Below are 16,974 nucleotides of genomic sequence, written 5' to 3'. Positions count from 1 at the left end.
CTCCCACAATTCCCCCTGCTCCGCCTCCGATTCGCCTTCCAGGCAGGGGGCGGAGCCTGCTCCACTTTTCTTCCCTGCGCGTGTGCCGCCCGCCCGGGCACGCGGGAATTTTAAATTCAGGGCAGTTGCCGTCCGCTGTCCTCGCCTCTCTCTCTCTCTCCCGGTCATGGCGGAGAAGGCCCCGTTCCCTGGCTGGGCCAGCGACGAGGAAGACCAGGCCTTCGAGCTGTGTGAGTGGCCGGAGGGAGAGAGGCGCCTTCCTTCCTTATCCCTCCCTCCCCCTCCTTCCCCGGTGAGCGCCGCTCTCTCCCTCTCTCTCTCCCTCAGTCCTGACCCGGATCAAGAACGCGAGGGCGCCCCGCAGCGGAAGCAAAACCCCCAGCAGCGCCCGGAGGTGGGTCTGGGGCCTCGGAGGGGATTGGGAGGGCTCCCCTCCGAACGGAGAAGGCCAGGGCCGGCTAACACCTCCCAACCAAGCACCCCCCCCCCAGGCAGGAAGCAGCCAGACCTTGGAGCTAAAAGGCCATTCAATGGTATTCAAGCTTGCTCATGGCAACATTTCCACTTGCCGCAGGCTGGGTTTCTCCCACCCTGGGCATCATTCCACAGGGATATATATATATACACACACACACACACACACACACACACACACACACATATATATATATCTATATATATAAAAGAGTGATGGCATCAGGGCAGTGGACAAAACAACAAAACTACAGGCCCCACAACCCCGAAATTTGACAACACAACCCATCATCCACGCCTCTAGGTTGATACAACAAAAAGAAAAGAAAAATAAAGTCCTAATTAGAGGGAGAGCAATAATTGTTTTTATCCAATTGCTGCCAGTTTAGAGGGCTAATCTCTGCCCACTTCGTTGCCTAGCAACCAAGGGACAGCCAGGTTTCAGTTAGGGGACAGGCAAATTTAGGCCTCACTTAGGCTTCTTCCACAGATTATCTAATTTGCACTGGATTATATGGCAGTGTAGACTCAAGGTCCTTCCACACAGCTATATAACCCATTTATAATCTTATATTATCTGCTTTGCACTGGATTATCTTGACTCCACACTGCCATATAATCCACTTCAGTGTGCATTTTATACAACTGTGAAGAAAGGGCCTCATATAATCCAGTTCTGAGCAGATAATATAAGATTAGAAATATACAGTAGACTCTCACTTATCCAACATAAACAGGCCAGCAGGATAAGTAAATATATTGGATAATAAGAAGGGATTCAGGAAAAGCTGATTAAACATCAAATTAGGTAATCGTTATACAAATTAAGCACCAAAACATCATATTATACAACAAATTTGACAGAAAAAGCAGTTCCATGCACAGTAATGCTATGTAGTATTTACAGTAGAGTCTCACTTATCCAACACTCGCTTATCCAACGTTCTGGATTATCCAACGCATTTTTGTAGTCAATGCTTTCAATATATCGTGATATTTTGGTGCTAAATTCATAAATACAGTAATTACTACATAGCATTACTGCGTATTGAACTACTTTTTCTGTCAAATTTGTTGTCTAACATGATGTTTTGGTGTTTCATTTGTAAAATCATAACCTAATTTGATATTTAATAGGCTTTTCCTTAACGCCTCCTTATTATCCAACATATTCGGTTATCCAACATTTTGCCAGCCCACTTATGTTGGATAAGTGAGACTCTACTGTACTGTATTTACAAATTTACCAGTAAAATATCACAATGAATTTGAAACACTGACTACAAAAACATTGATTATGAAAAGGCAGACTGTGTTGGATAATCCAGAACATTGTATAAGCGAATGTTGGATAAGTGAGATTCTACTTTGATATGAAATAATTTCTAGGATAGAATAATGCAGAACAATATAATCTCTAAAAACAGGACAGTAATAAAGAAATAAAGAAAGTAAATAAAGCAAGGAAATTGGAAATTCCACAAAGGAAACAATCAGGGCCAGCTAACACCTCCCAAGAAAGGATTCTTCCAGAAAGGAAGCTGAGAAGGCAGTGAAGCACTATGTATTACCAAAGTCATTATTATTACTATCATTACTATCCTTGCTATTATTATTATTATTATTATTATTATTATTATTATTATTATTATTATTGTGTTGCGGTCAACCGTGAAAATGAATACAATCTGGCTCCAAGTATTCAAAAACACTAAAATCAGAATATAAAAAAATTAATGTGGTATAATAAAACAGAATACAATCTCTAAAATCAGAACACTAAATAAAGAACAACACTCTGAAAATAGGGGAATTCCACACAGAAAACAATCAGGGCCAGCTAACACCTCCCAACAAAGGATTCCCATCATCAAAGTCTGGCCAATCCTCTGTTCTCTCAGGGCCACAGACAGTAGAAGCATATAAATATCGCAAACAACACCACTCTGAAAACAAGGTAATTCCAGACAGGAAACAATCAGGGCCAGCTAACACCTCCCAACAAACAAATCACTCAGGGAGGAAACAGCTAGGCTTTAAATCTGCAAGGCCATTACATCCTAATCATTTTTCCTAATTGCAGCATGCATACTTGCCTCCAACAGACAAAAAAAAAAAACAATCAGAAATATTGCATATTCACAACCTTTAGGAAATAATATCCCCTGATGGCACAGCATGTTAAAGCGCTGAGCTGCTGAACTTCTGGACCGAAAGGCCGCAGGTTTGAATTGGGGGAACTGACAGAGCCCCCACTGTTAGCCCCAGCTTCTGCCAACCCAGAAGTTCAAAAACATGTAAATGTGAGTGCATCAATAGGTACTGCTCCGGTGGGAAGGTAACGCCGCTCCATGCAGTCATCCCACATGACCTTGGAGGAGTCTACGGACAACGACAGCTCTTCAGCTTAGAAATGGAGATGAGCACCAACCCCCAGAATCATACATGACTGGGCTTAATGTCAAGAGGAAAACGTTTACCCTTTACCTTAACTACCACCAATTCCTCAATACTTTATTTCCCATACCACCAGACTTCGCCACAGCAACGTGTGGCCGGGCACAGCTAGTATATATATATAGTAGAGTCTCACTTATCCAAGCCTCGCTTATCCAAGCTTCTGGATTATCCAAGTCATTTTTGTAGTCAATGTTTTCAATATATCATGATATTTTGGTGCTAAATTCGTAAATACAGTAATTACTACATAACATTACTGCGTATTAAACTACTTTTTCTGTCAAATTTGTTGTCTAACATGATGTTTTGGTGCTTAATTTGTAAAATCATAACCTAATTTGATGTTTAATAGGCTTTTCCTTAATCCCTCCTTATTATCCAAGATACTCGCTTATCCAAGCTTCTGCCGGCCCGTTTAGCTTGGATGTGAGACTACTGTATATATAGTAGAGTCGCACTTATCCAACATTCACTTATCCAGCGTTCTGGATTATCCAATACATTTTTGTAGTCAATGTTTTCAATACATCGTGATATTTTGGTGCTAAATTCGTAAATACAGTAATTACTACATAGCATTACTGCATATTGAACTATTTGTTGTATAGCATGATGTTTTGGTAGTTAGTTTGTAAAATCGTAACCTAATTTGATGTTTAATAGGCTTTTCCCTGATCCCTCCATATTATCCAACAAATTTGCTTATCCAACGTTCTGCCGGCCCGTTTATGTTGGATAAGTGAGACTCTACTGTGTATATATATATACCCCACTTGACTAGTTTCTAGTATACCTCACGACCTCTGAGGATCCCTGCTGTGAAGAAGTGTATAATTATATTCTGTATATAGATGAAATGTTTATTTGATTTGTTTAAACAGTCAGGTTTGGCTAAGTTTAAAATGGTGAGTATTTCAGTTGACCATATGTATGGGGGAAGGTAGCCATCTTGGAATGCTAGAACAGGTTACCATAGCAACAGGGGCGGAGCCAACCGCCGCTTGGAAAGGAAAAGGGGAATGTTTTAAAACCCAGCAGTCTGTGATTTCCATCCACAGTGAAGGAACTGATTCTCAGGTAGAGAATCAGGGTGACTCAGAAGAATTTGAGTCAGGCCTAAAATAAAAGGATTTATTTTAGGAGTCTGTGATTTTCCAGTCACAGTGGTGGATCTGATTCTTCTGTGGAGAATCAGACTGGCTTAAATAGAAAGATTTGAGTCAGATTTAGGTTAGACCAGACTAGGCAAGTTAGGTGATTTGTCTAGGGTCATCTGTAGAGTCTGTGGATTAGGGAACATTAATCCCAGGGGATCCAGCAGGATCAGGGTTTAATGTAACTTAAAGAAAGAAGTATTTTTGAAAGTTTAACCACCTCATAACCGTTGTAACCATTAAGCGAAGTGCCTTTACCAAGTTATCTGAAACCATCAAGCTCTGTACCTGCAATAAACTTGTTTTGATTTTATTCAAATCAAGCCTCTGTCATACTCTCATATTAAGTTAAGTAACATCAACACCTGAAGTGGAACAAATAGAGAAAGCTTATAAGAACCAGTACCATCTGCCTGACGTCTCCTCTATTGGTGGCAGCGAAGAAGATAGTCAAACAAATAATTAATTAACATCATCTCTCATAAAACATCTTTATTAATTGGTGGTATCTGTGTGTGTGTGTAGGATCAGAGGGATTCCATCTCTGTCACACATTCCTGTCAGACACCTCACCTCTGTACATATTGGTGGCAAGCGGAGGGATTCAAAAGGGATTCCATTCCCTGTCACCTCAGCATCTGTACAAATTGGTGGCAGCGGTGGGATTCAGAGGGATTCCATCCTCTGCCACATCGGTACCTTACACCTGCCATAGATGCGGGTGAAATGTCAGGAGAGAATGATTCTGGAACACAGTCAGGCAGCCCGGAAAACTCACCGCAACCCATCAATATAGTAATGAACAAAATGGGAAGGTGTCCAGAGGAAGAGGGCGTCTCAAAGGATCAAAGGTCCAGAGACTGAAGAATCCCTCTGAGGAGCATCTTAAAGAGATAGGCCTGCAGGTGGAGAGGAGACATGAGAGGAGCCATGGATAAATATAGGAAAGGGTGTCCTAAGGAAGAGAGGGAGAGGCTTCCTTTCTGCTGCCCTGGAAACAAGGACCAGTTTTTCCTTAATCAGAACGGATATCCCTTTACGAACCACCGCGGAGACTAAGATTTTCAGGGGAGGCCCTGCTCTCGGTTCCGTCACTGTCACAGGCGCGTTTGGCGGGAACGAGAGATGGGCCTTCCTTTTCCGTGGTCCTTGTCCCCCCCCCCCCCCCTGCTATGGAACTCCCTCCCTGGGGAGATTAGGTCAGCCCCCTCCCTCCTGTCCTTTAGAAAAATGGAAAAGATCTGGCGGTGGGACCAAGCCTTTGGGGCAGGGCCATGAGGCAATAATCAAAAACCTCTTCCGCTGACCAAGCCAGCATGGTGTCCTGAGTTGGGTTAAACAGCTGATTTTAAAGTAGATATAACTGATTTTAAGGTTTGTGTATATTTATAGTTATTTTGTGTCCCGGCATGGAGTGTTTGCCGTATATTTGTTGTGCTCTGCCCTAAGTCCCCTTCGGGTTGAGATGGGCGGAATATAAATGTTTTAAATACAGTCAAGTCTCACTTATCCAACGTAAATGGGCTGGCAGAACGTTGGATAAGCAAAAATGTTGGATAATGAGGGATTAAGGAAAAGCCTATTAAACATAAAATTGTGTTATGATTTTACAAATAAAGCACCAAAACATCATGTTATACAACAAATCAACAGAAAAAGCAGTTCAATACATGGTCATGTTATGCAGTAATTACTGTATTTACATATTCAGCACCAAAATATTGCAACATTTACTACAAAAACATTGACTACTAAAAGGTAGACCATTGGATAATACAGAACGTTAGATAAGCGAGACTCTACTGTACATAAATTAAATAAATAGGACTCAATGGATCCCATTGAACATTATTAGGAGGTACTTAAAGCTGTTCAGCAATGGAATTACTTGCTGCTGTTGTTAAAAACTTGGTATGATGCTAAATGTCCTTTGACCAGAAGCTGGCCACTTTGAGTGCCTCTGGTGTCGCTGCGAGAACGTCCTCTCTTGTGCGTGTGGCAGGGCTCAGGCTGCATTGTAGTAAATGATCTGTGGTTTGCTCTTCCTCACACTTGCATGTCGTGGACTCCACTTTGTGTCCCCATGTCTTAAGGTTGGCTCTTCCCTCAATCTGGACACTAGACCCCTTTTGGTGCAGCCCAGAATCCCACTGGCGTTTTTAGCTGCTGCATCACACTCTTGGCTCGTGCCCAACTTGTTGCCCATGAAGACTCATTCTCACATGGACTGTTGTCAAGTCAAGTGTCACCCATTTTGTATCTCTGCATTTCATGTATAAATATGTGAAAGGGTGCCGCAAGGAAGAGGGAGCAGGCTTGTCTCCTGCTGCCCTGGAAACTAGGATTCGAAGCAGTGGGCTCAAACGGCAGGAAAAGAGATCCCACCTTAACCTTAGGAAGGACTTCCTTAGAGTAGTAGAAGATGCTGCCTGGGCGTGTGATGGAGTCTTCTTCTCTGGAGAGGCTGGATGGCCATCTGTCAGGAGTGCTTTGAGCCTGCGTTCCTGCATGGCAGAATGGGGCTGGACTGGATGGCTCCTGTAGTCTCTTACAGCGCCATGAGCCTGTGGTTCTCACCCCTTTCTCCCATTTCTCTTGTTCTACTGGGAAGAGAAGGGATGAGGGAGGGAGGGGCAGGGGCTTGGGCTGCGGAGGTGGGGTGGGCTTGGGGAACCAGTCCATAGCACTTGGGCCTTTGCCTCCAACCTGCAGGTGAGCCCCAAAAGATGGTTCTTGGCTGCAGGGTGTTCCCTTGGGCATCCCTGCTTATCTGTTTATTTACCTTATGTCTAACCCGCCTTTTCCCTTCTATAGAGAGTCAAAGTGGCTAACGTGGCCGCTTGCTCTCTGTCGACCTCTTACCTCCTGGTTTTGTGTCTTCTCTCCCAGAGTGAAGGAGCCCAAGGAGGATTTCCTCAGTTACCTTGCTGACAAGTACGGATCCGCCCAAAGAGGCAAGTGAGAAGAGAATAGAATAACTTTATTGTCATTGTACAATGAAAGTAAATGTAAATCCCTCTGCACTCCCACCACCACCTTACAGCCCCCAGTGCCACATCAGTCCGAAACCACAGATTTCAACGCAGACACAGCTCTAGGGTAAAAGCTATCTCTCAGCCTGTTTGTCCTTGTCTTTGTCGCCCTGTACTGTTTGCCTGATGGCAATAATTCAAAGAAAGAATATTCGGGTTGAGATGGATCCCAAGAGTGTTCTGAGCTTTCTTAAGGCTGCAGGACTTATTAAGTTCTTCCGAAGAGGGAGAAAGAGAGAGAAAGAGAATCTCATGATTCTCTGTGCAGAAAGGGTGACCCTTTGGAGCCCCTTCCTGTCTGCCACTGTGCAGCTACCAAACCATGCGCAGATGCAGAAGGTTAAGACACTGTCTAGACCACAACAGGAGAAATTCAGCAGCAGTTTTCCATTCAGTTGTTGGTTCCCTCTGCCAGAGGCCCTGCTGCCTGAAGCAAGGCTGGTGGGTTCTCTGTCGCGCCCCAGGGAAGGCCGGCCAGGCCTGTCTCTTCTGCATCTTTGGCACAAGGCATTCAGGGCTTGAAACAAGTGTTTTAACTATTTCAAGACTGGATTCAGGACTCGTTTTAGGAGTTTTTACAGTGCATTTTACTATAGTTTTATCTTTGAATACGTTTAGTTGTTTTCTGTGGCTTTTGTGAGAAACTATACAGAAATGCTGTCAATAAATCCTTGATCACCATGTGGGCCCTCCTAGATTGGGCCTCATTCTTGGTCCTGGTTGCCATGCGACGTGTGCAGAGTGTTGGCCTGGTCCTGAGGCCCCGCCTTTCTCTAAAGGCTGCTCGTCACCCGGTTTTGCCTCCAGGAACTGTCCGCTTGAACCCTCCCCTCCTCTCGCCCTGCAGGACCAAGGCCTCTCTCTGCAGCAGGCACGCCGGGAATGCCCTGGAAGAAGAGGGCCCCTCGCTCCGTGTCGCTCCCGCCTCCGCTCACCTTCAGCGACAGCGATGACGACCAGGTCTTTGTCGACTTCACGCCGAGGAACCCCTGCCAGCCCCAGCGGTCGGGCCTCCAGCAGGGCGGTTGGAGGAAAGGCCCGTCTGCCTCCTCGTTGGAGGATCGTGTCCCTCACAGGCAGAGTCCCGACTCTTCCTCGAATGAGGAGGAGGAGGAGGACAAAGGGGGCTCCGGGAGAGGGAACGCAAGCGGGGCACCGGGCGCAGCAGCCCACAGCTGGCGGACGGCGATGAGCGCCAGGTCGGGATCCGGGAGCTCCGACGAAGAGATCGGCAGCCTGGCCACACGCATCAAGCAAAGGATGCTCCTCTCTTCCGAAAAGAGTGGCCTCCGCACCCCGGGCACCTCTGGTGAGTGAGAGGCCCCCGCCCACCACTCATGCTCTGGGCCCGGAGGGAGGGAAGGAAGGAGGGCATGCCTCTGTGCGTGTGCTGCTCCTGATCCATGGTGCCACGGAACAGGGCCTGCTGTGCTCCCTCTTCTTCTCAAGCCCTTCAGCCACATTGGCTGGAGATCCATTCCCCTGGTGAAAGGGGGCAAGAGAGCCCTTGGTCCAGAAACATTATCATTATTGTTGTTGTTCTGGCAGTTTTGAATGGACGAGCTGCTCCTACGTTGGGAAGAGGCAGGTGAGGCCCCTCAGTTTGCCTTGGGGACAGGAGGGAGTGCCCCGGGGAGGGGGATTTTGGAAGCCTTTGCATTAAGAATGACAACAGCTTTACTTATGAACTGCCCTCCCTCTCTCCCTGGGGGCACTCAGGGCAGTTTACATACAAAAAAAGGCAAACAATCAATGCCGAAGTTTCACAGAAATCAACATAATAACATCAGAAACTAGTGAGAAAATAAAAATTTGAAGTAGGATAATAAAAACAAGTACAAAGATTTAAATAAAACATAATTATGTTAATAACATAAGCTACACTAAAGCATGTACCCCAGACAATTAGACGATTAAGATGTATAAAAAGTGCCTAATATCAGTTGTCATGTAAAATAAACCATAGCAGCCATAGAAGGCGAATAAAGTTAGCCAGTGTTGGGAGGGGGGGGGAGGCAGGAGCTGGGCGGGGGGTACTTTCTCCGTGGCAAATGCAGGTAGGCTTCATTAACCAGGCGTTTCTGGTCTGACGCGGAGCTTGGTTCGCCTCAGCTGAGCGCTTGCCTGGGTTTGTTCCCGGCAGGAGAGAGGCCTTCCCCCGCACACCCCTGCCCATCCGTGAAGAGGGAGCAGCCCCGGCCTCTTGGGCCCTGCCCATCGACGCCGCCGGCCGGGCCCCCCCAGGGCAGGGTGCTTGCCAACATCACCCAGCGGCACAGGACGCCACCCGCCAGGTGAGCCTTCCTGCCTCCGTCCCCTCCCACCCAGAGGAGCGGCGTTTTGGGGGCTCCCCAGCTGGCCTTTCTGCAAGGAGGGGGCTGGGTGCGTGGCTTTCCCTCTCCCACCTGCCTCAGCAACAGCCCAGAAGCGCAGGGAGGACTCTCAGCCCAAGGTCACTTGGTTGATTTTGAGCAGAGGTTCGCAACCATTGCCTCCTGCCTGAGCCTGGCCTTGATCACCAAGAGCCATTTCTCCAAGCGAGACCCCTCCCTCCCTCCGTCCCTGCCTCGCCCAGGCTTCTCCTCTGGTTCATGGGCAGGAAGGGGTCCCCCTGATTGCTTCTGGGGGGTGCAAAGGGGGAGAGGCAGTGGCCTCTCTTCTGAAGGGCCTTTGAGCCGTTCTGGCCCAAGAGGGACCAAGGAGGGGCCGGGGGGAGGCGGTCTCTGGGTGGGGCTGAGGCTTTTAAACTTTCTCATAAAGAGTCTGTGAGGTGCTGGTGGCACAAAGTTACATTGAGACCAAAGAGGGGTCGCAAAGACCCCCAGAGAGACCTGCCTCGCCTGAGTGGATGAATGGAGGTGGAAATGGCTCCTGAGAACCAGAGTGGGCCGGTCCCAAGGCCGCCCAGGTGGAATCAGAGCCAGGGGCTGGGGGCTTGTAGGGCGGGCCGTTGGATGAGCATGCCGGGCCCGTGCTTGGTTGAAGACGGCAACCTCCGTGTTGGGCAACCAAATCAGGAGAACGGGAAGCAGGGTCGGCAGAGCAGGCACCACACTGTGCAGCCGTGGGGCAAATTCCCGTGGCACCTTGAGTGGAGGAGCACCTCAGGGAAAGCCTCCAAGAGGAAAGGTGGCCGGGTTTGGGGCTGTTTGGCTTAGAAGGCGCATTCCTTTTTCTACCGGCACCCGAGGGATACCCGGAGAGGGCCCTGCAGGTGGGGGCTCTGGAGGGGAGGGGGCTGTGCCTGGGGCCCACAAGGCGTCTCCCTCCTGAAATGCCAGCGTGGCAGCCCCCTCCCCCCTTGCATGCACTCACACACACAGTCATCCTTTGGGCCTTTCTCTTGCAGGGGGGGCTCCTGCCGGGTGCAAGGCTGCTTCTTGCAGGAGCTGTCTGACCCAGAGACCCAGCACTGCAAGCGGTTCCGGAGTCTGAAGGAGGAGCTGGCGCGAAGCCTCTATGCCTTATACAACACCTCCGTCTTTGAGCAAAAGGTAGCCTGAGCGGCCCAAGTGGTGGCTTCTGTGGCTTCTGCTCCCGGGCGGCCCAAGGGCTTCCCAGCCAGCCCCGTTCTAGTTTGCCCTCAGCCCTTCCCTGGCCCAATGGCTCACAGAGACAAATCTCAGGGAAGGAGGAGGATGCCTTTCTCGAAGGGCCCATGCTGCCCGGTGGGCCTGGGAAATGCCACACACAGGCCCCGCCATGCAGTGCGTGGCCCTCTCCATGTGGAATTGAGGGTGGGTCTCTGGGGAATTTGCCACAGTTGAGTGGGCTTGGGGGGGCCTGACTCCAAGCAGACGGCGCCTGTCCTGCAGCCAGAGTTGCGTGCTGCCGTCTTTTTGGGAGAAGCTTGTTCTCTGCCCAGCGTCCAATTGACTGAACCATGAGCAGAACTAGCTGGAAAGTCCTCCGCTTGCCTGGACCGGGTTCCTCGGTTGCCTCTCCCTTCTGTCCTGCGGCTGCGGAACTGGAGTGAAGGGCTGTGCTGGGATCCTTTCATTATTATATTTATTTATGCCCCAATTTATCTCCTCCGAAGGGGACTCAAAGCGGCTGTTTGAGCTGGAATTGAGCTGAGATACCAGTTTCACAACTCTGCCTTTTCTCTCAGTTGCCAGAGAGTATGGAGATCCTCTGGAACAAGAAGATGCGGAAAACGGCCGGGTGCTGCGTGACGGGCCGGCGGAAGGGCCCCCCAGAGCAGCGCTATGCGCGGATCATGCTCTCCGAGAAAGTCTGTGACTCTGCAGGTAATTAGTGGGAGGAAGTGCCGATCCCAAAGTGCACTCGAGGCCCCGCTGTCAGCACGAGCGGAGGAAGCCGGAGCAGTAAGGACAGAGCGGCCCCATCCCTGGCATGATGAGAGGATCGCAGAGGGAAGGAGGGGCACCAAGGCTTCCAGCCCAGCCCGTTCCAGTCAGGAAGATCCTTCCTGGCATTTGGGTGGAATCCTTTCTTATAACGTGAGTCCATTGTCTCTCGTTCTAGTCTGTGGAGCAGCAGAGAACAGGCTTGCTCCATCTTTGGGTGTTTAAGTATACCTGTCCACATCTCTTCTCGGTCTTCTCACAGCCCTAGTTGAAATCGCTCATGTCTGTCCCAGCATTAGTGTTCCACAGCCCTTCAGCACTCCAAGGCCTGGAGCCAATTTCCAGGGCATGCGTGGTCATGCTTTTAATTACTCTGATTTTATCTGCTTGGATTTTAATGTATTTGTCCATTTTATTTTGTGTATTGTTGGAATGTTTTAAGTTTATGTTAAATATGTTGTTGTTGTTCGGGCTTGTCCCTGTTGTGAGCCGCCCCGAGTCCCTTCGGGGAGATGGGGCGGGATATAAAAATAAAGTTTATTATTATTATTATTTATTATCCTTGCCTGAGGTCTGTGTCAGACCTTGTTTGTTGGATGTTCTCAGGGCTTGGCACTCTGTGTAACCATAACTTGTAATTGTTGGTCCTGGGCCATAATATTGCAGTCGCAGCATCTCTAACGCAACACAAATGGCAGAGCTCAGCAAGAGTGCAGACCATGGGGAGTTATTGTCAGAATCGAGTTGATCAGGCTCACTAAAGCAAATCTCTAAACAGCTGAACCTTTAGGTCTCATTTTGCTCCAACAACAGGAGCTTACTTTTTCCCGTGTTGAAATTCATTTTCATTTTGCCCCACTCTGACCCATAAGTGCCATTTGGGACCCCAGCACTCCCCTCCAGAGTATTAATGGCCCTTGAATTGGCCTCGAGAGAAAACGGTGGGTGACACCCTGCAGCAGAAGGGCCACCTTGCCCCGGGAGACCAGCCGGGTGGCCTTTCTTCAAGTTCCGGGGCTCCTGATGTCTCTCCTGCTTTTCTCTGGATTAGACCGCCTGAGGGACACGTTGATCCACGAACTCTGCCACGCAGCCACGTGGCTCCTCCACGGCGTTCGGGACGGGCACGGCCGGTTCTGGAGCCTGTATGCCAAGAAGGCGGCCACGGTCCACCCGGAGCTCCCTGTGGTGGAGCGGTGCCACAACTACGAGATCAACTACAAGTTCACTTACGAATGCTCTCGATGTGGGAACACGTAAGTGGAGGGAGAGGGAGAGTCTCCTTTGGCCTGGGGTGGGGGTCTGCGCGGGGACCCCATTCCCTCCCTCCCTCCCTCCCTCCCTCTTTTTCGTCAGTGGCCGAGATCCCATCCAGCCGCGTCAACCCTGGGCATTTGCACCAGGAAGGGTTGCAACATTCAGAGAGGGGCAGAAAGGGAAGCCGGGAGGGAAAACAGCTCTCTCTTGCAGTGCTTTTTGCTCCAACCTCCCCCTCCCCCAAATTTTCCTGCACCCTAACTTCTGTTTTCCTTTTAAGTGTGTATGAAACTTACTTAAGTGTGTAGTGCAGGCACACCCAGAGAGCGGCGCATCCCCAATCGTCTTGTACTGATCTGTGGAGTGAATGCATTTCGTCAGCGCAATAGCTTCTCCCTTCTCTGGAGCCAAGACCCAAATCCAATGGTTTGTCCCACCGAGCCCCACACAACAGGAGAATGTAGCCCAGCCTTGACTTAATAGGGGTCCCTCTGGTCCCAGCTGAACAGCATGGGCAACTGCATTTAGGACTAGGCCTCCTTGCGAACCTCTTCCCATCCATTCGTAGCTCCTGACACTGAGGAGGAGGAGGAGGAGGAGGAGGAGGGTGTGGGCCACACAGAAGAGCCGTCACTGGCCGCTGACCTTGGTTCTTGGCTCTGGCCTCTGAAAAGCAGCCTCCGAGTCACCTGCTGTGGTCCCATGGAGTCCGTAGGGCTTTCTTAGGCAAGGAACTCTCTGAGATGGTTTTGCCAGTTCTTTCCTCTGAAATAGGAAACAGCCCACCTGGGGTGCGTTGGGGGTTGGCCTGCGTTTGGAGGAGGTTTTTCTTTTGGAGTGCCGCTCCCAGAATCCCCCAAGGAGTCCAAAAGGCCCACCTTTTCCCAATGCTTTGCAGGTTCCAGCCTGCAGTATTTGGACAAAAGGGACCAAGATCAGATTGTACGCATACATATGCCTTCAAGTCTCCTGCTGACTTTTGGGAACCCCATGAACTCTGTTGGGTTTTCTTAGACAAGGAACCCTCACTCAGTGCCTTCCTCTGAGACAGAGCCTACAGCACCTGGGATTCAGTAGCAGTCCCCCATTGTTGGTCCTGCTTAACCTGCAAGATCAGGTGGGATCTGGTGCCTTGGGTCAGTTTTGAGTCTGTTTTAATATGGGTTTGCTTTGCTTTGCCTGTTACTGGTTGTGAGAAGGTTTTCTCAAAAATCCTTGGGAAAGATCCCTGAGGAGTCCCTGGCATATCTATCTTGTTTGCTGTGTCATGCAAACAAGACTATGTTGTTGTGTCAATAATAATATAACAACAACAACTTTTTTTAATATCCCGCCTCCATCTCCCCGAAGGGACTCAGGGTAGCTTACATGGAGCCAAGCCCAAGTGGTTACAGACATAGTAATAAAAACACATCAATATAAAAACAGATCAATAAACATAATAAAATCACATTAAGATAAAACCTGGTTTAATAAAAAACCTGAAAAGATTCATAAAAAATGACTTTGGCCGAAGAAAGTGCATATAGTGAAGAATGTAAACTAGAGAAAGAAGTGAGTAACCCGGGACTATTATTATTGGTAAGGGGATTGGGATGAGGTAAACATAGGAACTATTTCTAACTGAAGGGGTGGAATAAAGTGCAACAGAGATGTCATTGATCACCAGGACAAAGGATTCCTCTCTCTCCCAGGCCTGACCCTTGACTCCTGAAACTCCTTCCACTCTTGGTGCTCCTTCCCATGCCTGTCTGAAGGCCATTGCCCACCCGGTTTGGCCTTGGGGGCGCCGGGGGTCTGGCTCCTCCTTGTTGCCCCTCTGAGGAGGGAGACGCAGGCGAGCCGCCCTTCTTCCTCCTCCTCCTCCTCCTCTGTGACACCACGGCCTCTCTCTTGTGCTTGGCTTTCAGGATCGGCCGCCATTCCAAGTCCTTGGACACGCAGCGCTTTGTCTGCGCCCTGTGCCGGGGCCCGCTCGCGCTGTGCCAGCCCACGAGGAAAGACGGCACGCCGGCCGCAAGGGCGCTGACTCCGTTTGCAAAGTTCGTGAAGGAGAACTACGGCTCGGCAAAGCGCTCACAGCAGGGACTCAGCCACGCGGACGTCATGAAGAAGCTCAGTGCGGACTTTGCCTCCTCCCGGGAGCGTGCGCTCAACTTTTGATGGAGGGAAGGACAGACGGACGCTGTGCCAGCCCACGAGGAAAGACGGCACGCCGGCCGCAATAAAATGCAAAGCCAAGGAATATAGAAGACTGTAAAACTCAACCAAGAGTCAATCCAAAGTAGGGATTGTGCAAAGCAAGAACTCCACCACTATCATCATAATCTGAAAAGTGTCACAGCTGGATCTCCCCTCTGGAGGCAGCACAAAGAAGGCTCCTAGGGTGGACCAATTGGCCTAACTATGAAGAAGTAATAAAGAAACAGGGTTTAGAGTATATATTAAAAACACAACAAGAAATAAAAGAAGACCACATAAACATATGGTTACAATACGGTCAACTTAAAGAATATTATAAAAAGGACAAGACAGTGGGTTTCATGGAGAAAAATAGCTTATGGGATAGAGTACTGTTTACAGAAGGAAAGATAATTGCAAAAATCTATAAAATATTATTAGAATGGGACACTGAAACTGAGTTAATTAAAAATTGTATGGTCAAATGGGCCAAAGATATTGGCAGACCAATTCAAATGGAGGAATGGGAAGCATGTTGGAGCAGAAAGCTGAAGTTCACATATGCTTTTGAATTAAAAGAAAATTGGATGAAAATGCTCCACAGATGGCATATAACACCCCAAAAAATAGGATTTATAAATAAAAGTATGAATACAAAATGCTGGAAATGTGGAGAAGAGGAAGGAACCTACTACCATATTTGGTGGAGGTGCAAAAAAGCAAAAGAGTATTGGTCTATGATTCATGACTGCATCCAGACAATTTTAGACAATAAATTTATTAAACTGCCAGAAACATACTTACTGGGCATCTCCAAAATTCCCCTGGGGTCAAACGAGGAAAAAATAATGACATATCTCACAACAGCAGCAAGAATTACATATGCCAGATGCTGGAGACAAATAGATATACCCTCCAGGATGGAGTGGTTAATTAAAGTATTAGAAATAAAAAATATGGATAGACTAACCTACCTAACAGCTAAAGATCAGGGGAAGCCAAGGAAGAAGACAAATTGGCAACAGGTGGAGAAATAATTAACTATAAGTGATATAGGAAAATCTAGAGTAGACTTGAAGTGAACAATAAGATTTAAAAGAAAAAGAACCACCCCCAGATATAAGGGGAAAAGAATATGAAAAAAAGAAACTGAAGAAACGAATGAGGACAACGAAGGAAGACACCGAACTCCAAGAATACCTCCTCGGTAGTGACTTGGAAGTCAATGTTTTAACCCCCATCCCTCAACTTCCCTACCCTATGAGCCTCCCCCATTTACCTGAAACCCCCCCATCCCCAATACACCAACCCTAACCCAGCCATACCCAACACCTACCCTTATCCAACTTCCCCTTTCTTGCTTCTTCAACATGTACTAACAAATCTCTAATAAAGATTATTTTATAAAAATGAAAAGTGTCACAGCTTTACCTCTGAAATATTTCTTAGAAAAAGCCTTTGACCTTGCATTTTCACTAAAGTTGAAACTACAGTTGAAATTGTCTTTGGGATCTATCCATGTTAAACGGATTTGCTTAAAATAGACTTGTTATTATGGCCACCAACGTTACAGATCTGTGAACAAAATTGTCTTCTTTAGGGCCCTTTTACACGGCCCAAAAATCCAGGAGGAAGCGGGTTAAAATAACCCGCTTCCTCCTGGGTTTCAGTCCTCACCCCCTTCCACAACCCCAGGCTTTCCTTTGGACACCTCCGTTAAAAGCGAGATAGGACCTGCATTTTGGTCTAATGTGGACGTGTCCTTAGTTTTTTAGAAGAAGGGATCCTACTGAAGGGTAAAAGTTATTAATAAAAATTGTGACAGGGTAAAGTGAGGTGAGCTGGCAGAGATAGAAAATTGCTCTGTTTCTTTATCCTTTGCCCTCCTGCTTGGCATGAAGGGAAGTCCCTTCTTCCCCAGGTGGGCTGACCAAAGGAAAACACATCCACCAGTTTCTTATTTGCAAGATTTTTCACTTTCCACCATGACTGTGGAGGAAGCAGAGCTCTTCCCTTTACTGCCAATAGAGAAGTTGGCAACGGGGCACAGACTGACTGATTCCTCTTTTCACCAGCCTGATTGCTCAGCTGCAGAAAACTCTTTGC

The 16,974-nt window shown here is 48.1% G+C and overlaps 1 protein-coding gene across 3 annotated transcripts; it reads left to right on the top strand.

The window, feature by feature from the left end:
* The first annotated feature begins 49 nt into the window (after positions 1-49).
* Positions 50-16,284, top strand: LOC103281513 (germ cell nuclear acidic protein). 3 transcript variants are annotated; one of them, XM_062966629.1, is made up of 9 exons: positions 50-230; positions 328-394; positions 6,978-7,042; positions 7,968-8,429; positions 9,264-9,414; positions 10,470-10,614; positions 11,232-11,370; positions 12,482-12,686; positions 14,598-16,284. In XM_062966629.1, the coding sequence occupies exons 1-9, from the start codon at positions 167-169 to the stop codon at positions 14,848-14,850; spliced, it is 1,551 nt and encodes a 516-aa protein (XP_062822699.1). In that variant the 5' UTR covers positions 50-166; the 3' UTR covers positions 14,851-16,284. The 3 variants fall into 3 exon arrangements, with proteins under 3 accessions (XP_062822699.1, XP_062822700.1, XP_062822701.1); XM_062966631.1 differs by lacking the exons at positions 50-230; positions 328-394 and adding an exon at positions 433-533; XM_062966630.1 differs by lacking the exon at positions 6,978-7,042 and having other exon boundaries at positions 73-394.
* Positions 16,285-16,974: the final 690 nt, after the last annotated feature.

Source organism: Anolis carolinensis, unplaced genomic scaffold (assembly GCF_035594765.1).
Source record: "Anolis carolinensis isolate JA03-04 unplaced genomic scaffold, rAnoCar3.1.pri scaffold_25, whole genome shotgun sequence".
NCBI classification, from domain to species: domain Eukaryota; kingdom Metazoa; phylum Chordata; class Lepidosauria; order Squamata; family Dactyloidae; genus Anolis; species Anolis carolinensis.
The sequence above is the reverse complement of the archived record's forward strand: the minus strand, read 5'-3'. Positions and strand labels throughout refer to the sequence as shown.

Bases quoted from the DNA above. Each gene is read 5' to 3' on its own strand.
- LOC103281513 (XM_062966629.1), top strand. From the start codon at position 167: ATGGCGGAGAAGGCCCCGTTCCCTGGCTGGGCCAGCGACGAGGAAGAC. The intron at 231-327 runs GTGAGTGGCCGG...TCTCTCCCTCAG, and splicing joins AGACCAGGCCTTCGAGCTGT to TCCTGACCCGGATCAAGAAC. The intron at 11,371-12,481 runs GTAATTAGTGGG...TCTCTGGATTAG, and splicing joins GAAAGTCTGTGACTCTGCAG to ACCGCCTGAGGGACACGTTG.